Raw genomic sequence first — 22,937 nt, 5'->3', positions numbered from 1 at the left:
GCCCATTCACCCAGTTTTGTAAGATCCCATTGTAACTCTTTGCAGTCTGCTTTGGACTTAAGTATCTTGGGTAGTATTGTATCATCTACAAATGTTGCCACCTAACTGTTTTCTCCTTTTTCCAGACCATTTATGAATATGTTGAACAGTACTGGTCCCAGTTCAGACCTATGGGGGACACCACTATTTACCTCTCTCCATTCTGAAAACTGGCCATTTATTCCTCCTACCCTTTGTTTCCTGTCTTTTAACCAGTTACTGATCCATGAGAGGACCTTACCACTTCCCATGACAGTTTACTTTGCTTAAGAGTCTTTGGTGAGGGATCTTGTCAAAGGCTTTCTGAAAATCTAAGTAAACTCTAGCCCCTGGATCACCCAGATCCACATGCTTGTTGACCCCCCCTCAGAGAATTCTAGTAGATTGGTGAGGCATGATTTCCCTTTACAAAAACCATGTTGACTCTTTCCCAAGAAATCATGTTCATCTATGTGTCTGATAATTCTGTTCTTTACTATAGTTTCAACCAATTTGCCCAGTACTGAAGTTAGATTTACTGGCCTGTAATTGCCAGGATCGCCTCTGGAGCCTTTAAAAAAAAATCATTGTCACATTAGCTATTCTCTAGTCATCTGGTACAGAAGCTGATTTAAATGATAGGTTACATACCACAGTTAGTAGCTCTGCAACTTCTTTCCGAACTCTTGGGTGAATCCCATCTGGTTTTGGTGACTTATTACTGTTTAGTTTATTAATTTGTTCCCAAATCTCCTCTAATGACACCTCAATCTGAGACAGTTCCTCAGATTTGTCACCTAAAGAGTGGCTCAGGTTTGGGAATCTCCCTCACATACTCAGCCATGAGGACCAATGCAAAGAATTCCATATAGTTTCTCTTCAATGGCCTTATCATCCATGAGTGCTCCTTTAGCCTCTGGATTGTCCAGTGGCTCCATTGGTTGTTTAGCAGGCTTCCTGCTTCTGATATACTTACACTTTTTTTTACTGTTACTTTTTTGGTCTTTGGCTATCTGTTCTTCTAATTCTTTTTTGGCCTTAATTATCCTTTTACACTTCACTTGCCAGAATTTATGCTCCTTTTTATTTTTCTCAATAGGATTTAACTTTTAAAGGATGAGAGTTAGTGTGGGGTGGAGCAGTGAGGCTGTGGGACGCAGGGGGAGTAGATGGTGTTGGGATGTAAGTACGGAGGGTGGGGGGGGGGGTAGAGTAGGTTGACTGGGGCGGGGCTGCCCTCACTCAGGCCACGCTCCCATGGAAGTCAATGGGGCGGCGCATTTTTCTCCCCCACCCCCGTGGCCTCAGGCCCCGCCCTTCCCCTGTCCATCACCGGGCTCCGTGCCGGCGCCTCCCATGTGACCGGAAGGACCGGGGGAGCCGCCCCCGGAGGAGGCTGGGAGCCGGGGCGGGCCGCAGGCGGAGACCCGCCGGCACCAGCGGGGCTGGCAGCAGCGCGGCGCCGGTAGCGAAGCCGCCCCAGACCGGAGCCAGGGGTCCCGGCCCCGACAGCCCGGGTAAGCGCCGGGCCCTCCCCCCGCCGGGGCCGCGTTCAACGCCTCGGGGCGGAGCTGAGCCGCCACCCGCCGCCGCCCGGCCCGAGCGCGGGGCCCGCCCGGCCCCGGCCCCTTGTGCGGGGGCAGCGCTGGCCCGAGCGGGGAAGGGGGATCCGGGCGTGGGCCGCGCCCACGGCGCTGCGGGGAAACTTACTGGAGCCATTTTGTCTGGCCGGAGCCGTTCGTGAGCTAGTGCCCGAGCCGGTGGGTGTGACTCGTGCCCGAGCGGCGCGGGGAGCTGCTCTGCCCGGTGCTGGGCGGGTCTGCGCGTCAGCCCAGGCAGCGTGGGGTGGGCGCTCCGTGGTAATGACCGGAGGTGGCTGCAGTGATACCTGCTGTAGGCAACATCTGCTGGTGAGAGAGAGAGACAAGCTTTTGAGGCACACGGCATCTTCTCTGGGCCTGGGACAGGTGCTCCCAGCATCAGAGCTGTGGAGCATAAGTATTAGCCCCTATTGCAGGGGTTCTCACACTGGGGGTAGGGACCCCTCAGGGAGTCGCAGGGGGGGGCGGTTACGAGCTGTCAGCCTCCACTCCAAACCTTGCTTTGCCTCCAGCATTTATAATGCTGTTAGAAATTAAAAACCCGTGTGTGTGTGTATGTGTGTGTGTGTGTGTGGTGGGAGGGGGGTGATAGCTCAGTGGTTTGAGCATTGGCCTGCTAAACCCAGGGTTGTGAGTTCAATCTTTGAGGGGGCCATTCAGAGATCTGGGGCAAAAATCTATCAGGGACGGCACTCAGGGGACTGGACTCGATGACCTTTCAAGGTCCCTTCCAGTTCTATGAGATAAACCTATCTCCATATAATTTTGTATATATTTAAGGGGGGGTTGTACTCAGAGGCTTGCTATGTGAAAGGGGTCAGCAGTACTAAAGTTTGAGAACCTCTGCCCTATTGTAAGGGACCATTCAAGGCAGCGTGACCCCTTAACAGCTCTGCAGTCATAGGACAAAAAGGGGAGTTAGCGGGTTGTAGATTGTTGTAATAAGCTATAAATCCTGTGTGTCAATTCAATACATGATTTTTAGTGTCTAGCAGAATTATGAATTTAAGCTCTGACTCATCTTTTGAAAGGGTTATGCAGGCTTCCTTTGAGAATAAGGACTGCTAGGTCAGTTATAGAGTGATCATTTTGTGAAAAGTGTTCACTCAGGAGGAATAGGGTGTTTGTTTTATCACCACACCTGCCTTGTGTGCGTAAAATCTTAGGACAGACAGGGCTACAACTACACTGCATATTATATTGTACTGACTAATCAATGTGGCAAAGCCTTAAGAGGATATCCAATGATATCTTCAGAATGTTCTTAATTTATGTTTAAAAGTCAGAATATTGTATTTTTTATGTATGTTGAATGTTCAGGTAATGGAAACAATACTAATTACAATGGATGCTACCATGTATCTTATTTAGGGAGCATGCTATTGATGTTCAATATTGAACAACTTCCCTTGGTATTTCTGTGAGAGATGTAATCTGACACTTACAAGGAACAGCATGTTCCAGGGTACATATTCCAGTGCTATGTGCTTATAACACAACATGCTGCAAAACATTTAATCAGATATACATTTAAATGATATAGCATACAGATTGTACTTAAGCTGAAAAAACTTTCTCTACAACCTTACTCCTGTATAGCTCAGTCACTTATTTTCTCTAGGCACTAGATCTATATTGTCAGAGAGCATCTTCCTCTGGACTTGCATGATTTGGTTGTAGCAGAGAATCATAGAATATCAAGGTTGGAAGGGACCTCAGGAGGTCATCTAGTCCAACCCCCCTGCTCAAAGCAGAACTAATCCCCAGACAGATTTTTGCCCCATATCCCCAAATGGCCCCCTTAAGGATTGAACTCACAACTGTGGGTTTAGTAGCTCAATGCTCAAACCACTGAGCTATCCCCTCCCCCCGGCTACAGGAAGATTGTAGTTCTCTTTTGGTTACTTGTATATCAGTTTTTTATTCCCTTCATTCTGACCAGAATTGTATAGCTCTTCCACTGGCAATCAGCATTTTTACCCTGGTCTACAGGAACTTTGAGTGACTGTTGACCGCTTCAGGTCAGAAGGCCAGTCTAAAGTCTCAAGGGGCTGGCTTTTCACTCTAGGCTACAGGCTATTCTTCAGATTTTTGTTTTGGCAGCCAACCTGGGTGCAATTCTTTTACTGTATACATTGTGCTTTTACTGTATACATTCAGCCTTTATAGAGGAAAATTTGGCCAGGTTTATCTCATGGTGAGATTCTTAACCAATATAGTTGCTATTTTGGAACAGGCTCTCCTCTTTCATTCAGGTACACATTTATTTTGATCAATTTAAAATGATCTAGAAGGTACTGATTGTGAAGGCAGAGCAGCAAACAGCATAGTCAAAAACAGCTTGGTAATGCTTCTACTTAACATCATTCTGTGTGTGACTGTTAGCTGACAAGCCCACTGAGTTTTGAATCAGTTTCTTTTTTAAATGCGACTTATATGGGTCTAGGTCTCAGGGTACATCTGCAAAGCAAGTAAACACCTGTGACTGGCCTTGGTCAGCTGGCTTGGGTTTGCAGGGTTTGGGCTGTGAAGCTGTAAATTGCTAGTGGGGAGGGTTTCCGACTCCTACAGCCTGAGCGCTAAGGTCTCCACAGCAAGTTTTAGCCCTGCAGTCCCCCGTCCCCCTGCCTGAGTCGGCCATAGGGGCAGACAGAGCCCTAGGGCCAGATTTTTAAAACCTGAGTACCTTTAATTATGCCCCTAAAGCTGTTTTAAAACATCTGAATAGAAGTGACCTGATTTTTCAAAGGTCCTTAGCACTTGCAACTCACTGTCTTAAATTGAAGTTGCGGCTGTTTATCTCCTGTTAATCAGGCCACTTCTATGCAGATGATTAAAAATGTATTTTGGAGTTTAACTTTAATGACCCAGGTTTGAAAACATTGGCCCAAAATAGTTTCTGGTGGTGTCTTTCTGAGAAGGCTTACATTTTTCTGTGATCTAGTGGTTCGAAAGTAGACTGTTTTGGGAATATTTATGGAAACTTTCATATTTAATGCTTTGATATTCACTGAATGATGAATAGTGGTGTTTTGGAGGTATTGGTCTTCTTGTACTTGTGCAGGCAGATGTTTAGGACACATGCATTTTTATTTGACTTTTTTGTTTTGTTTACTTGTGGACTAATAATCATTACTTGTGACTTCCCCCACAGATCCCTAACTCTAAAATATATTCAAATGATGTTCAGAGTAGCATCAGTCTGTACACTGACTAAAGACCAGTCAGAATTCTCAGGTTTTAGGGACACATTAGAGGGAAATTGCTCAAGACTCTCATGTAGTTTACGGCTTGTCTCCATTACCCGCTGGATCGACGGGCAGCGGTCGATCCAGTGGGGGTCAATTTATCACGTCTAGTGTAGACATGATAAATCGACCGCCAAGTGCGCTCCCGTGGACTCCAGTATTCCACCAGGGCGAGAGGCACAGGTGGAGTCGACGGGAGAGCGTCAGCCATCGACTTACTGCAGTGAAGACATCGCGGTAAGTAGATCTAAGTACATCGACTTCAGCTATGTTATTCACATAGCTGAAGTTGCGTAACTTAGATCGATTCCCCCCCCTAGTGTAGATCAGGCCTAAATTTGTCACCCACTCTACCTCCTCACCAACTCTGTCAGGGAGGGATGTGAGAGAGCTGCTTTCTGGTGGTTCACACTTCTTAAGGACAAGGGCCTCTTTGAGTAGGAAAAGCTAGTCAATGCTTCGATTTCATCGATGACATGCCTAACATTTAGTATGTTAAATGGGAAATTAACTTTAGTATTCCAAATTTAATTTGGATACAATGAAACTATAATTGATACCAGTGTAGATCAGGTGTCAAACAACCACACTCTGAGTTGGATCCATCCCCTTGTAGTAGTTATCCATATGTAGGATCTTGTGTAAATCATGATTTCATGGAAATCATGATCTTTCCATTTTTTTATAAAATGGAAAATGTCTACAATGAAGTCTTCAGTACAAAAAATTACTTAGTGCTGTGTGAAAATATCATTCAGTCTTTGAAACTGACCACATTTAGTTGTAAAATTAATTGCATGCAAACTGTGAATTCAGTATTTTGCCATTTACACTATAATGAATTTTCTAAAAACTTAAAATAAAAACTATGATTTACACAAGGCCTGATCCATGAGATTCACATTCTTCAGGATATATCCGTCATACAGGGGAAATGTGGATGGAAAGAGAACCTTCTGAAGTGAATCAGTGTAGTAGTGTGACAAACAGTTGTGAGAACAGGGAACAGTACGCACTAATTTTTGAGGTGTTGACTTTTAAACCTCATGAGAACACATTGTGGGCCGCATTTTCAAATAAATTGGGTGTGCAGTTATGTGAGTAAATCTAGTAATTGCAAATGCAGATAATCAAATAGAGTGCAGAAATAGTAGTGTTCTTAATTTTTCCTCATAGAATGAAACTGACAATTTCCAGTTAAAACTTAATTACTGTGTGAGGGTACCATATGGCTCTTTATTTTTGTGCAAAGCTCCCATTATCTGGGAGATTTGCTATGGATTCTGTGTAGTGTAGTACTCTAGCTTTAACTTCACCCCTCAGGCTACAATTAAAAATATAATTCGGCCTTCTCAAAATGAGTTTTGAAAGATGTGATGTAGACTCAAAGTACCAAATTGTTTCAATATATTGGAATATGTAAATTGCAGTTTTGGTTATTGTGAACTGCTGTTTTGCAGCACCAACATTTAAGTTATTTAGTCTTTTCTTTTCTTTTGCTTTGAAATGGATTCTTTGTGGCCGAATAAACTAGATCTAGACTTTTTATCTTGCAAATCACCTTTCTTTAAATTCAGATAAAGCAATAATTGTCTCGGCAGCATTTTGTGCCCCCAAGTTTCTTGTCTGGATTTTTTCAATTTTTAGCATGCTATGAAAAGTTACTTCTACAGTGCCCAAAATATGCTAGTGTCTTTACATGTAGACACAGAATAAGTTGCTTGCTTGCTGTTGTATTACACTAGTGACCACTTGGGAGCTCCATTGGTTGAAGGGTAAAACTAGAAAGTGACAATCCAGCATTTGGAAGAAGCCCGTTTGTTTATGCACTCAAAGCAACCAGCTATATTCTCAAATAAGCTATGCTTTGAATTAACCCAAATGCTTCCATTTTCTCTGCACCCTTTACACATACTTCTTCAATTTATTCAGTCCCCTAAAGGTTTTCATTTCTTCCTTTGTAAGGTGACTTCTTTTGAATCAGGAGTCTGTTTTGAATATACACACCACAATCTAGATTGCTTGAGGGTTATATGTTGTATACTCTCTTTGTGGACTGCCTTTTAACAGTAAAAGATGTCATGTGCATATTGAGGGTGGAATATGCTGATGATTAGAAGCAGAAGATTTCTGAATGGCTTATTTTATAAAGGCATTCTAGATTGTCATTAACTTAAATTTGATCAAAGAGGGCATAAGTGCTGTGTGAGAGATGTTAACTTATCAACCTAAAGGCTGTCCTTCACTAGAAGTTTATTGATGGTAGCCAAACCTTTTACATGTTAAAGACAGAGGGTAATGATTTCAGAATCTATTAAGGCCATTGAAAGTCAGTGGGACTTAGATGCTCTTATTATTTGTATTATAATAGCACCTAGGAGCCTCAGTCATTGTCAGGGCCCTATTGAGTTGGATGCTCTTGACAATTTTGTCCAGTTTCTAACAAATTGCTTTGGAATTTGGTGTTAGTGGTTTGCATTTGTTTACAATGAAATACTGCGGTTTGTTTTTTGTGTCTTTCATACTCACAACTGTGCTAACTTAGCCAGCTGTATTGTACTCAAACTAACGGTTGCTACTTGACTCAAGTATATATTTCTGAGAGCGCTGACAATCTGATGTTCTGTGTTGATTAGATAACATTTTTGTGTGATGATCTTTGGCCTTACTTTTGTGTGTATGTGAATAAAATGCTGTTTCTTTCTCCCTTCCAAAGCAGATCATCCAGAAGACACAATGAGTTTGAAGGCCTTCAAGCTCGTTCCTGCTGTTGAGCGGGAGATGCTAATGGGAGACAAAGCTCGAATCAATGTTGAATGCATTGAGTGTTGTGGGAAAAACCTCTATATTGGAACCAATGAATGCTTTGTCTATCACTTCCTACTGGAAGAGAAGATATCATCAGCTGGAAAAATAACTTTTGCTGCCACCAAACAACTGCATAAATACTTGGGCTTCAAGAAAGCAGTCAGTGAGCTGAAAGCAGCTTCAGCACTCAACAGGCTACTGGTGCTTTGTGACAACACAATAACATTAGTTAACATGATGAACCTGGAACCTATCCCCACTGGAGCTAGAATCAAGGGAGCTGTGACATTCACATTAAATGAAAACCCTATGAGTGGGGACCCTTTTTGTGTAGAAGTTTGCATTATCTCAGTGAAACGGCGGACCATCCAGATGTTCATGGTATATGAGGATAGAGTCCAGATAGTAAAGGAAGTGTCGACTCCGGAGCAACCCTGTGCCGTGGCTGTAGATGGTCATTACTTGTGCCTTGCTCTCACTACACAATATATCATATTGAATTATAATACTGGCATCTCCCAGGATCTGTTCCCTTATTGCAGTGATGAGAAACGGCCAATTGTGAAAAGGATAGGCAGACAGGAGTTTCTGCTGGCTGGACCTGGAGGGTTAGGTGAGACTAAAAATGTTTTAACTTCCAATTTAAAGTTTCCCTCCGTTTCACGATCAGCTTCCTGGATTGAGGTAACTTTAGTAATTGATGCCATAATGTAGAATAAATGCTGCATTTCCTTACAGGCTGTACTTGCAATACTTGAAAATTGAAGGATAAGTAATTCACTAAAACTAGTCCTGAGTATTCTTATTGCATGGTTTTACAAATTTGCAAAATCTGCATAACGCTTTAAAAATGGTAAACTTGAATTGATCTAGATAAATTTGATTCTGGGATGTCTATAGTGAAATAGAAAAATTCAGGTGGAATAAATTCTACTGTCTCATCGCCCAGGGCAAACAAAAGTATGAACCAAATGAAATTTTAAAAGCTGTTGGCATCAAATTCTGGCTATAATGACTGATTGAAACTGGGACTCAGGCAACCCACATTTTCTTGTGCCAGACTTGCTGCATGACTGGGGACAAGCTATTTAAAATCAGTGTCTCTGCTTCTTCATCACTGAAAGACAGTTGTACTCCCCATCTTCATAAAGCAGTGTGAGAGCTACTGATACACCCACTTCACTATAATACTAACATTAAGTGTTGTTTCAGGATACGCGGAACTGGCGTTCCACCTTGGTTCCTTATAAATGTTGCAGTATAGCAGCAGAAATTAGTTTTTTGGTTGCCTTGCTCACTTGCTTAAATTTTCCGGATAGTGCTGTTCAATTAGTAGTGCTCCATAATGGACTTCAGGAATAATAATAATTAAATTAGACAAATTTAAAAAGGGACACCTTGGCGGAATTCTACCATAAATTATGAAAACAAAACTAGATTGCATGCAGAACATCAAAGTCCCCTCTTCCTGGGAGGTCTGATTTCTCTGTCCCACTTCCTCTGTAGCTTGCATAAATAGCTGTCTTAGAGCATGCTCTGAAGACCAGTATACTTGAACTTCTCCGATCACAGGCAAGCCCATTTCAGAGCTGAAGGCCCCTCACAGGGAATGCTCTACCACCAGCACTTCTCTCAGATTGATGGGGAGCCACCTGAGTGCCTCTCTGATCATAAGTATAGCATGTAGCAGTTTCAAGTATCAAGGTCCCAATTCAGGGCTGTATGCGGCTTTTATAAAATGCATTAAAATGCAGCCGCAATGGGCATTTACAAGACTACTGTTACTAATCAGGTTTGTTTCAATTATATTGAATGTACTAGATTTGTTGGTCATGTGTCTGAAGTGTTAAGTACAGTCCATTACAAACCTTGCCAGTCTGGATTCCAAATACAAAGCACTTTTCTTTGAACTTCCCTTCTCTTACATAAACACATACCAGCAAGTACATTTGTTTTGCGAGGGTGTGCTTTTAATATAAAACACTCCAGTGCATCTGCTTCTTCCTCTGAAGAGAAGATGAGAACACAAACATTTGACATACATAGTCATGTTGCTTAATGCACTACTGGAAGGCACTCAGATACTATGGTGATGAGCATGGTATAAAAACCTATGTAGACTAAGAACAGGCCAGAACACCAGTTTGCCCTAAAAGGCGTGAAGTGATGAATCAGTATATCAATTGAGTCATCAGAGGTTGAGAATCAACTGTCATATCCCTCTGTCACTTGCAGGATGAACCTTTATACCCATGTTGGACAACTGTGCTTAATATCTAGATTATCTTTTCATGAGTAACCTCAAAATAGTATGGCAAAAAGTTATTGTGATTTATCACTCTAGCTCAGGGGTGGGCAAACTTTTTGGCCCAAGGACCACATCTGGGTGGGGAAATTGTATGCAGGTCTATGAATGTAGGGGTGGGGGGGAGGGGGTTGGGGTGTGGGAGAGAGTGTGGGGTGTGGTGTGCAGGAAGGGGCTCACGGCAAGGGGTTCAAGGGGGTTGGGGTGCAGGAGGGGGTTCAGAGTACAGGAAGAGGCTCAGGGCAGAGTGTTGGGGTGCATGGTGCAGCAAGGGGCTCAGGGCAGGGGGTTGGGGTGTAGGAAGGGCGACGCAGGAGGTTAGGGGGCTAGGGCAGGAGAATGGGGTGCAGGAAGGGATGCAGAGTGCGGGAAGGGGCTTAGGGCAGGGGGTTGGGTGCAGGAGGGATTTGGGGTGCAGGCTCCGGCCCGGCACCGCTTACTTCAAGTGGCTCTGGGGTGGCAGCGGTGCTCAGGCAGGCAGGCTCCCTGGCTCCGCACCACTCCCGGAAATGGCCAGCATGTCTGGCAGTGGCTCCTGGGGGTGGAGTGGGGCAGGCCACTCCATTATGTGCTGCCGTCACCTGTGGGTACCACCCCCGAAGCTCCCATTGGCCGTGGTTCCCCATTCCCAGCCAATGGAAGCGGCAGAGGGCGGTACTTGCAGGTGAGGGCAGCGCATAGAGCCCTCTGTCTCTTCACTCTAATTTAAGGTTTCGCGTGCCAGTAATACATTAACGTTTTTAGAAGGTCTCTTTCTAGAAGTCTATAATATATAACTAAACTATTGTTGTATGTAAAGTAAATAAGGTTTTTTAAAATGTTTAAGAAGTTTCATTTAAAATTTAATTAAAATGCAAAGCCCCCTGGACCAGTGGCCAGGACCCAGGCAGCGTGAGTGCCACTGAAAATCAGCTGGCGTGCCGCCTTCGGCATGCGTGCCATAGGTTGCCTACCCCTGTTCTAGAGAGAATGACAGTTTAGGCCCTCTGCCTGTCTCACCTAGCATAATATCTAGGACTCAGGTCTAGACTAGGAAAATATGTTGTGTTTAAAGGCTATTTATTAGTCAGTGTATCTTTTTATGTGTTCAAACACATTAGTGTAAAAGTATAATTAAGCAGGCCAAAAAAGATTTCAAAGAGCAACTAGCAAAAAACACAAACTAACAGCATTTTTTTTTTAAATACAGTACAGACCCGTTTACACACGGATGTCAGGAGTCAAGCCGTCACGACCGCGTGTTAACGGACCGCGGGTTAAGAGGGTCATGCTGAAATATCTTTATATATAATTATCTAGGATTACATACGTATTCACAGCGTCCCAAATACTGCAGGCCTATCTGTTAATGGCACTTTGCAAGAATATAAATTCAAATGTGTAATCTAATAAAAACATTATTATTACTATACAGGAGTGAAAGTAACTCAGGACACTTACTGGTATGGGGCGGGGGCGGCTCTGGCCCCTGAAGGGGCAGGGCCGCGGGCGGAAGGGGCGGGGCTAGGGGTCAGCATCCCCCAGCCAGCCCTTCCAGGCTGCCTGGTCCTTGCTGCCCGGGGTTCTTGTGGCGATTTAAAGGGCCCAGTGCTCCGGACACCGCTACTGCGATAGTGGCATCTGGAGCCCTGGGCCCTCTTAAATCACCGGCTCTGAGGCAGCTGCTCCCTTTGCCCCCACCCCCCCGCCCGTCGGCAGCAGAGGTGGGGCAAAAGGGGTAGGGACCTTAAACCGCTGCAGGGTCCTTTGCCGCAGCAGTGCTTTAACGTTGCTGCCTCTTCCCCCTCCCCCCCATCCTCCCCCGTCGGCAGTAAAGATGTACAACATGTTTCCGCTCTGCACTTCCTGTCGACTTCTATGTCAGTGAGTTAGTGAGCAAATCTGTAGCGCTACATAGCAAGTTCCTGTGCTGCATGTTAACGAGTCTCGCGTGTTAAATAGGTAGCACTGGGAGGCGTGGCGCTACTGTGCGTTAAGCGGATTCGTGCGTAAACAGATCTGTACTGTACATCAGAAGCAGGAGACCTGCCAAACTATCAGAGAGGCATCTGGACCATTTTGGTGCTCAAGTGCACTCAAAGAAGACAAGGCAGTTGCAGAAAAGCTAAATGAATTCTTTACATTGGTCTTTACTGCAGAGGATGTGAGGAAGATTCCCACACCTAAGCCATTTTTTTTTTGAAGATGCCAAATCTGAGGAACTGTCCCAGATTGAGACGTCATTAGAGGAGGTTTTGGAACAAATTGATAAATTTAATAATAAATCATTGGGACCAGATGGTATCCATCCAAGAGTTCTGAAGGAACTCAAAAATGAAATTTAGGACTACTGACTACGGTATATAACCTATCACTTAAATCAACCATTGAGTTAGTTGGGAATTGGTCCTGCTTTGAGCAGGGGGTTGGACTAGATGACCTCCTGAGGTCCCTTCCAACCCTGATAGTCTATGACTGGCAGATAGCAGCTAATGTGAGGTTGATTTAAAAAAAAAAAAAAAAAAGGCTCCAGAGGTGATCCTGGCAATTACAGGCTAGTAAGCTTTTCTTCAGTACCTGGCAAATTGGTTGAAACTATAGTAAAGAACAGAATTATCAGACACACAGATATGTTGGGGAAGCATCAACAGGGCTTTTGTAAAGGAATTAGAATTCTTTGAGGGTGTCAACAAATGTTGACAAGGGTGGTCCAATGGATATAGTGTACTTGGACTTTCAGAAAGCCTTTGGTGGCATGGTCCTTCACCAGAGGCTCTTAAGCAAATCATGAGATAAGAGGGAAGGTTCATGGTTCAGTAACTCCTTAGGATAGAAAACAAAGGATAGGAATAAATGGTCAGCTTTCAGAAAGGGGAGAGATAAATAGTGGGCTCCTGAAAGGATCTGTACTGGGACCAGTGCTGTTCAACATATTCATAAATGACCTAGAACAAGGAGTAAACAGTGAGGTGGCAAAGTTTGCAGGTGATACGAAATTACTCAAGATATTTACCTCACCAGCCTTGTCTCTCTCTTAATCTCTTTTACGGGACCAGCTTCTGTTGGACAGACAAGCTTTCAAGCCACACGGAGCTCTTCTTCAGGTCTGGGAAAACCAAGATGTTCAGGGATGCAACCCCATGCGCCTGGTGCCCCTAAGCCTCTAACTGCCAGAAGCTGGGATTGGACGTTAAGGGATGAATCACTTAATTGCCCTTTTCTGTTTATTCCCTCTAAAGCACCTGGCATTGGCCACCGTTGGAAGACTGGATACTGGGCTAGATCAGGGGTGGGCAAACTTTTTGGCCTGAGGGCTGCATCGGGTTTCCAAAATTGTATGGAGGGCTGGTTAGTGGAGGCTGTGCCTCCTCAAACAGCCAGGCGTGGCCCGGCCCTGGCCCCTATCCGACCCCTCCTGCTTCTTGCCCCTAACAGCCCCCCCCCCGTTCCCTGTCCCCTGACAGCCCCCAGAACCCCTGCCCCTGACTGCCCCCCACCATCTACATCCAATCCTTCCTCTCACTCCTGACTGCCCCCCCCAGGATCCCTGGCCCCATTCAACCCTCCTGTTCCCTGCTCTCTGACCGCCCGACCCCTATCCACACCCCTGACCACCACCCCGAACTCCCCTGCCCTCTAACCAACCCCCTCGCTTCCTGCCCTCTTACCCCGCTTCCTGGAGCACCGGTGGCTGGCGGTGCTACAGCTGCACCGCCCAGAGCACCAGCGCAGGCAGCCGCGCCGCCCGGCTGAAGCCAGCCATGCCACCGTGCAGCACAGAGCACCAGGTCAGGCTCGGGCTCTGCAGCTTGCTGCCCGGCAACAGCTCACAGCCGCCACCCAGAGCGTTGTGCCAACGGCGCAGTGAGCTCAGGCTGCAGCGGAGGGGGAACAGCAGGGGAGGAGCCGGGGACTAGCCTCCAGGGCCAGGAGCTCAGGGACCAGGCAGGAGGGTTCCGCGGGCCATAGTTTGCCCACCGCTGGGCTAGATGGACCATTGGTCTGAACCAGTATGGCCATTCTTTTGTTCTTAACACAAGTGTGGCCTGGGTTTCATTTTTCATGCCTTTTCCCTAGTCTAGACAGGGTCTAACTGCTTGTGTCTCATTACTTAAATTGCCTGTTATTGAATGTGTACATTTTCCCTTTCATGCTGTTTCACTGTAACTTTCTACATTCTTTCTTTTACCATCTCCTTCTTCACTTTAAGTAGAATTTTGTGCTTCCAGCACTTTTCCTGGTATGTTATATGTGGTTTTACAGCTGCTTTGTAACATAGTTAGGTTCTATGTATCTTGGCATTTAAGTGTTACCACTCTTCTGACAATAACCATTTCAAACATGGTTCCAACTAATACTTGAGCCTTATTGTAGACAGGACTAGAGCAAATGTTGATGAGGGTTGTTTTTCTTCATGCTGGCTATCATTTCCACGCATACTTACTGGACAGAGGAATAAGAAGATTATGTGGTGCATTTCCTCACAGTTGCTCACACTATGTAGTCATCAGTTACCAATACAGTTGTTTTCTTCCCTCTTCTCACCCACTTGGAAAGCTCCTAATACCATCAGCTTTTGTGATAGGCAAAAGTTCTATCACTTTACCTAATTGGACATATCCCATTTTGACAAACAAAGGCAAAAGCAGATGAGAAGAAAAGTGAGGCTTAATTTGCCTGACTTGTTTATATGCATGCTCAGCAGCATGCTTCAAAAGAAAAATGCTGGTGTTTGGATATCTGAAGATTGATGATTGGAAAAATCTCTGCATTTCCAGTTTTGAAACTAGTGTAGTTCAGTAGTGGCTAACACTTGTTACCATCACATAGTTACTCAGTTTCTTATGTGAAATGAGTTAATTTCATTCTAGTTCCCAGTAGCCACATGTCCACATCACAAAAACTACCAAAACGACTGTTGGCAATAATTGGCAGTGTTATTGGCAATTTCAGATGAGGATGGAGACAGACATATAATCTTGCTACTTAGGCCTTTCAGATTCAGGGTTGAGGTAAACAGGCAGAAATTGGCTTGAGAAAGTATTATATTGTTGCTGCCCAGGCTTTACCTGTTCCAGAGGACTTAAATGTCTAGGTACCTGTAGATTATCACTAAAACCAAAATGTACCAGTACAATATTCCATTCTAAACTTTGCATATTGAATTATATTATGAAGCCTAATATAAGTGATTTTTATTATCTCTAGATATTGAGTATTCTGTATAAAAAAACTGGCTTGATTTACCATAAGGAATTTACTGTACAATTTTTGGAAGTGCTAATGGATTTTTCTCTCAGAACAGAAATGCTGCATAAATCTCTGAGAGAAGGTGGGAGGGAGATATAGATTCTTAAAGTCTATAGTATGATTAGTGGCAAATGATCCAAAAGAGAGAGATGAGTCAAACTTATTGAATGGTTACTTGAAAAAATCCAAAATATGTAACGTCTAGCAGAGAAAATAACCACAAATTAAGTGGAAAGAGCCTTACTAAAAATTCAATAAGACTTTGGAGACTATATCTTAATTTTTAATGTGTTTATTAAATCTCCAGTGTATTTTTTTTTGCCTTGTGTGGCAGTTTGCTTTGCAAGAGCCTCTACCTTTCTTTCTGGAGTTTGTTTCAAATTTTTGTAGACACATGTCTTGCAAGGGGGAAAAAACCCTCTTCTGAAAGAATTGGGGCCCTCACTCTGCTATAGCAATTGACTCAGGAAATATGGGTGAATTGAATTAACTTGGATACTGAAATGTTCTGCTGGCATTTGAGATGTTAAAGGGAGCAGACAGGCCAAATTGCAAGAGGAAGAGTGCTCAGGCAACCTGTAGGAATATTTCTATTTTTTTTTTTTTTTTTTTTTTTTTTTACTAAGATAGCAGCGTTAGAAGGGACAGGCTCATGGAATGCTGGCTTGGGTTTGGTGGGTCAAAGGGCGTACACATTGTTTTTAAAAGAAATAGTTCACTGTAAGTTTCTTGGACTTTTTTTTACATCTAGGAGGAATAAGCATTGAAATGAAGCTTGTATCACTTTACTGTGCGCAAGAAAATAATTTTTGTGTACTAATTTGAGCATAATTAATCAACAAATATCTAATTGCAACAGGATCCTTGGAGAGTCAGTGTTTTGTAAAAAGTTTAACAGAAATGCCCTTCCATTGTAAAAAGTCCTTCGTTGTTTACCCTTGTAAATTACTCATAATCCTGGGTTCATGGCAAGAAAGGTTCCAGTGCTTGATTCCTGAAAAACTGCAGGCTTTGGCTTAAGCTTCAGACTTTCTTCCCTTTCTTTGCAGGTATGTTTGCAACTGTGGATGGCATTTCCCAGCGTGCTCCTGTGCACTGGTCCGAGAATGTGATTGGAGCAGCCCTGTGTTTTCCTTATGTAGTTGCTCTTGACAGTGAGTTTATTACAGTGCATAGCATGCTGGATCAACAACTAAAACAGACCCTACCTTTTAAGGAAGGCCACATCCTACAAGACTTTGAAGGTATTAGCTAGTACACCTATCTCTTTGCATGAATTTCTTGAGACATAAAAAAAAAAATCAAACTTTATGCTGACATAGTATCAAGTAAAAAAAACAATGGGCTCCTTTAAAGAACAAGCTACCTCTCGTGAAACACACAATAATAGAATATCCTTAAATGTAACACTTTATCCTGCTGTTAATAGTATTTTCGCTAAAGAATATTATGTCCTGTGTTCCTACAAAATATTGCAAATGAAACTTCTTGTTCTTCTTTGAGTGATGGTCCTTATTGTATTCCACTGTAGGTTACGCATGCTCATCCTGTGCTGGAAAATTTGAAAGTGTTTTTTGTTGGTCTGCACATGCACCCTGGCTCACCTCATGCCTCCAACTGAGGCGATAAAGCATGGGGCAGACCGACTTCCTCTCCAGTTCCTTCTCACTACCACATGATCCGGGTCAGAACCTCTGTCTGTATCTTCAGCTTTGTCCCTTATAAGATTTTGCTTTGTAAATAGTTTTTAGTATCTTGTACTGTTAATAGTTTGTTTTCATAAAAACAATGAGGAGTCCGGTGGCACCTTAAAGACTAACAGATTTATTTGGGCAAGAAGAAGTGGGGGTTTTTATCCACGAAAGCTTATGCACAAATAAGTCTGTTAGTCTTTAAGGTGCCACCGGACTCCTCGTTGTTTGTTTTTGTGGATACAGACTAACACGGCTACCCCTCTAGTATTTTCATAGTTTTTAATGCTAGATTAATCTTTGGGGGAACACTTCTCTTCTCTCCCCTCCCTCCCTTGTACCTTGTGTGGGAACTCGACTAGGCCCACGACTCCGTGCTTTAAATTCTGTGCTTCTTGCCAGCGATACTTCTTGGTCAGCGACAACCACCAATGCTGCTTGTACTGCCTCAGGGAAGTTCACATCACAGTGAGGTGCAATATCTGCTTCTTGTTCCCCAGCCATATTGGAGAAGAGCAGGAATTCCACCTTCAAAAATACATCATGGAAAAGACCATAGGCCTCAATCAGAGCAGGCCAGGGAACAATTTGTCTCTTCCCCCCCCCCCCCCCCTCCCCCCCCCCAGTGGCCTTACTCATCAAGTTTTGAGCCTCCTGCTGCTAAGCACAATATTGGTGCCAGAGAATCTACCCTCAGACCTCCTGGTGGGATCCTCTCAGGAACCCAGGAAGCACTCTCAAATGCATGAGACTGCTTTTCTTGAAATCCACTTTGAAGAAGTCTGATTCAGCTCTGAGCAAGACTAGCATCTCATCCCAAGTGGACTTAGAATGTACTAAGTCCCAGAGGCTTGACAAGAAAGCTCTTAAACATCGGGCTCTGTTGATAATAGAACGTGATCTGTTGTCATTTCATCCTTGGTACCTCCGAAACCTCTGGATCCATCAGCACCGACAAAGCTGTTCACTGCCTGTTCATAGCAGTCTTCAACAGCATCCTCTCTGGCTCCAGTGGTCTGGGCAATGATGACCCTGCTTGCACTGGGGAGAACTGGGTCCCATACTGCTTAACAGGACATCTTCATACTGCTGGATCCAGAATCCCCTCCATCGGGTCTGTTCCTTTTCAGAGATGTCATAACATCATCTAGGGAGTCAACAACTTGAAGTTTATTTCCCACTCTTTCCTTGAGATACAACTTCTCTCCAGTGGCACCGATGGTACTACCTCTGGAACAGGAATCTATTTTCTCCTCATCAGGAAACTCCGAACCAACTGAGGAGCCTTCATTTCCTTACCCTACATCTCCTCTGCTGCCCGAAAGACTTAGACCACCTTGGGATCAACCTCCACATTTAGCTCTGAGTTGCTGTCACCCCTTGCCAGGAGGCCTCCACATCCCCCTTTCGACTCTTCCTACTGGCCATATTGGGGCCCCGGGACCAATACACCCCTGCAGAGTTGGTCAGATCTGTTAGGGAGTTACTCCTTGCCTCCCCTCAGAGAAGGAATAGAATTATGCACTGGATCCAGCATTCTGCTGGAACCAGCAAGGCTTCCACCTTCATCTCCAGACAAACCAGTAACCCCTTTGTCTCCTTCGCCTCTGCACCCCTACTTCCCCAAGTGAATTCAGGCAGTTCCAGGAGCATCTTCGTGGAGTTGCTGGTGAACTACAGATTCCTCTTGAAGAGATTCAGGAATCCTAGAACAAACTCCTTGACATCCGCTACTCAGAGTGGTAAGGGGCTAATCTTTGTTTTTCACCTCTCTCCCAACTCTTTGATGGTCAAAGTATCTTCCAAAAGGGCTAGACAGCAACACCCCTGGTCTACTTCTGTGGACAAAGAGGTTAAACGCCTAGACTTGTTGGGAGAAAGGTGCTCTTATGATCTAGCTTTTAGTTCAGGATAGCCAGCTACGAGGTACTAATGGCCAAGTACAGCTTCCTGAACTATTCCAAGTTTGCAGAGTTCACTGACAGTCTTCCACAACAGGACAGAGCTTGTTTCCAGGTGGTGATGGATGAAAGCAAATTAATAGCAAAGACCAACCTTAAATTTGCAGCTGAAGCTGCTGATACATCCTGTAGAGCCATGGCTACTGGCATTGTTAGAAACTCATGGCTCCATGTGTCAGGGTTCTCTAGAAAGGTTCAGAATAGTGTGGAGGACCTCACCTTCAATTAATCAGTTATTCAGTCAGAAGACTAACATCCCTACCTAGAAGGACTATAGGGCTACCTTCTGCCCCATGAATAAGGTTAAGATTTTGTCACTGTTATTTTTAGTAAAAGTCATGGAGGGTCGCAGGCAATAAACAAAAATTCACTGAAGTCTGTGATATGTCCCTGACTTTTACTAAAAATAACAGTGATAAAATGGGGCTGAGCCCCAGCCCTGCTGTGAAGGAGGGGAGTCCAGCATCCCCTGTGGCTGGGATCTCCGGAGAGCCCCCCTCCCCAGTGTTAGTAAAAGCTTATAGTTCCAGGGTCCCTCAGCTGTGGGGCCGGTGGCTGGGAGTTGCCGGGGCCCCGGGGCTGAAATGGAAAATGGCATGGAGGACACAGAAGTCACAGATTCCATGACCTCCATGACATAATCTTACCCTTACTTATGAACCACCATGCAACAGGCAGCGGGTTTAAAGGACCTGCTTCCCTGCACCTTCTGCAATAGGCATACCATCCCAATCTCAACCCCCAGCGAAGCACTATTTTTGATGGGACCTCAAGAGCTTCGAGCCACTAAGCCTGACATTGCCAGACCTTCACACACCATTTGGAGGTCGTCTAGTGCACTCTGTCAACACATGGAGTGCAATAACAATAGACCAATGCATGCTGAACATCATCCATTCTGGCTATAGGAATGAGTTTGCATCCCTACCTCCTCCACAGTCACCTTCCCCTTTAACTTTCGGGGACTGCTCTCAAGACTATTCTCAAGCATGAGGTGGACTCCCTTTTAGAGTGAGGAGCAATAGAACATATGTCCCCTGAATACCAAGGGGGCAGCTTTTATTGGACTTATTTCCTTATATCCCAAAAGAAGGGCGCATGGAGACTAATTCTCGACCACCACCACCCTGACTGCTTCATTTGCAAACTCAAGTTCCATATAGTTATGCTGGCTCCTGTAATATAATCACTAGAAAAGGATGTGATTTACAGCTCTCAATATGAAGGATGCTTACTCTCCTGTAGATATTCGTCCCGCTCACAGACGCTTCCTAAGTAGTGGCAGCTCACACCAGATGCCTTGGTCTCGTTGTCTTCCCCTGCCTTGATGACTTGTTCCTGGTTGCCAAGTCGTGCCAGAAGGCCCATGCTAAACCTCTCTTCCCTGGGGGTCAGTGTAAATGCCGAAAAATCTGTTCACACCCCCGCACAGTCTCTGGACGTCATTGGGGCCACACTGGATTCAATTATTGCAAGGGCATACTTGCCAATAGACAGGCTTCAGACCATGAATAGTATTGTAGCCCCAATGGCAATCAACCCTCCAGTACTGGTCAAAACATGCCTGTCTCTTGTAGGTCATATGTCATCATGCACTCATGTCACCCCGTTCGCAAGACTCCACCTTCGTTGCCTTCAAATATGGCTCCAGTTGGTATACTCTCCAAACCGCCATCCTATGAATTGCATGGTAACAATTCCTGCAAAGGTAGTTTTCTTTCCTACTATGGTGGACAAATCCTCCACAGATGAGAGTGGATGTCTCCTTTCTCCCCACTTCTCCAGACCAGGACCATTACTACAGATGCATCCCTTTTTGGTTGGGGAGCTCACTTGGACAGCCACACAGCACAAGGCACCTTGACGCCACAAGAGTCTAGGATGTGCATCCATATTCTGAAGGTATGAGCAGTCCGGAAGGCATGCCGAGGCCTTTTTTCTGTTCATCCACACTCACTACATTCTTATGCTGTCAAACAATGTTATGACAGTCTTCTACATCAACGAACAGGGAGGCGCAAGATCCATCTCCCTGTGCGCAGAAGCAGTTAGCTTGTGGAACTGGTGCGTCGGCGACCAAATCACCCCATCAGCAGCCTACCTTCCCAGAAAACAAAATGTGCTCCGACTCCCTCAGCTGACGTTTTTCAGTTGACTACAAGTGGGAGCTCCACAACTTGGTACTACACAATCTTTGATCTATGGGGAACCCTAATCGGAGATCAATGCGCCTTCATAGCGAACAGAAAATGCAACACACTGCTGCAGGGGAGTCCCAGGTCACCACTCCCAAGGCGAGAGATTACTTCTTCCTTCATCAGATCACCTGAACTATGCATGCCTTCTGCTACAACCCTTGTCATGAGTTTTGTGCAAAAGCTGACAGGACATGAGTTATCCTGATCGCCCCCTACTGGCTTAGACAATTTTGGTTCCTAAATCTCCTGTGTATGTAATCTTGAGTAGCGATCATCCTCCCAACATTCCCTGAGCTCCTGGCCTCGTGAAATGGCAAGATCAAGCACCCCAATCTGTATTCGTTTTACCTCGGGTTGCTTTTTGGATGGGCATCATCCTTAGAATGCTCATGTTCCACAGTCATACGAGACATACTCTCTAACATTAGGAAGGATTCCACTAGGCAATGCTACCTGGCTAAGTAGAGAGAGTTTTCTCAGTCACATCAAAGGATCATTCTTCCAGAAGGTGCGGGTATCCCTCTCATTTTAGACTATATCCTTTCTCTAAAGGCATCAGGGCTATCCATCAGCACCTTATAAGTCCACTGGGTAGCAATTAGTGCCTACCATCCTCCTCCTGAAGATTACTCAGTCTTCACTCACCCACTGACCATTAGATTTTGAAAAGGCCTAATCAGAACCTTTCCACCTATTCATAAGTCTACCCCTCTGTGGGACTTGAACCTTGTTCTCTCAGCACTCACAATGCCACCCTTTAAACCCATAGCTTCCTGCTCCATTTCCCTTCTCTCCACAAAAGTTGCATTCGTTGTGGCCATCCCCTCAGCCAGAAGGGTTGGCAAGCTTGGAGCAATGATGGCGGATCCTCCTTGTACTGTATTCCATGAAGATAAAGTTCCACTACATTTATACCCCAAATTCACCCCTCAAGGTTGTTTTGAAATTTCACTTGAGCCACTTGAACCAATCAGTCCCCTTAGCTGTGTTCTTTCCTAAACTGCCCACTTCCTCAGAGAAACAGAGTCCACACCTTCGATGTCCAGCAGTCCTTGGTGATGGTCTTTGTAGGTAAAAGACCAACTGGGAAGTCCCATAGACTATTCATCACTATAACAGACTTGGGGGACAAGTGATCTCTACTCAAAGGATCTCCAAATGGATCTCTGGCTGAATTCTACACCATCAACTATCAAACCTTCCCTCCAAACCCCCATCATGGATAAGAACTCATTCCACGAGAGCACAAGCAACGACTATGGCATCGCTTCAGAAGGTATCCCCCTATCTCTAAAGCAGCCACATGGGCTCTGTTCACACCTTTGTGAGACACTATACCCTAGTCCAGGACTCCTCTGCTGATGCCTCCTTTAGAAGGGCTGACCTTTACTCAGCCCTGCCATTTACATCTTTGCACTCCCCTCCTACTTAAGTACTGCTTGTTAATCACCTTCAGTGGAATACAATAGGGACAATCACTGGAAGAAGAGGAGGCGGTTACTTACATGAGGAGTGTAGTCCCTATCTGTATTCCACTACCTGCCCTCTTCTCCTCTGATTCATGGTGGAGAAGGAACTGGAGAGGCAGTCTGTCTGCTCCGCTTTTTATCCCCTCGGTCGGAGGCACGAGGTGAGCCAGAGCGCATGTATGCGGACCAATGGATGCTACTTTCGAATTCTCTGGCTACTGGCTCATGGTACGCATGTGTAACCTCCGGTGCAATACGGATAGGGACCACGTATCTCGAAGAACCTCCAGTTATGAGATTCTTTACGAGATTGGTTTTGAACTGAGTAAAGTAAAACACTTGCAATCTTTATGCACGAGTCATCTGACTGATACCATTATGCATAAAGTGGAGCACGTGTGTCTGCCAC

At 44.8% G+C, this 22,937-nt stretch overlaps 1 protein-coding gene across 5 annotated transcripts in view; it reads left to right on the top strand.

Moving 5' to 3' along the window:
* Positions 1-1,322: 1,322 nt before the first annotated feature.
* The window catches only part of TGFBRAP1 (transforming growth factor beta receptor associated protein 1), a 64,955-nt gene continuing 43,340 nt past the window's right edge, over positions 1,323-22,937 (top strand). Inside the window, exons 1-3 of one of the 5 annotated variants that reach the window (XM_005306990.4) lie at positions 1,323-1,535; positions 7,587-8,288; positions 16,259-16,453. In XM_005306990.4, coding sequence (XP_005307047.2) covers positions 7,604-8,288; positions 16,259-16,453 — 880 coding nt within the window. In that variant the 5' untranslated portion in view covers positions 1,323-1,535; positions 7,587-7,603. Of the gene's footprint in view, positions 1,536-1,598; positions 1,929-7,583; positions 8,360-16,258; positions 16,454-22,937 lie in introns of those variants that run through there. The other 4 variants (XM_042854507.2, XM_042854522.2, XM_042854515.2 and 1 more) reach the window with 4 other exon arrangements.

This window comes from Chrysemys picta, chromosome 1 (assembly GCF_011386835.1).
Source record: "Chrysemys picta bellii isolate R12L10 chromosome 1, ASM1138683v2, whole genome shotgun sequence".
Taxonomy (NCBI): domain Eukaryota; kingdom Metazoa; phylum Chordata; order Testudines; family Emydidae; genus Chrysemys; species Chrysemys picta.
The sequence above is the reverse complement of the archived record's forward strand: the minus strand, read 5'-3'. Positions and strand labels throughout refer to the sequence as shown.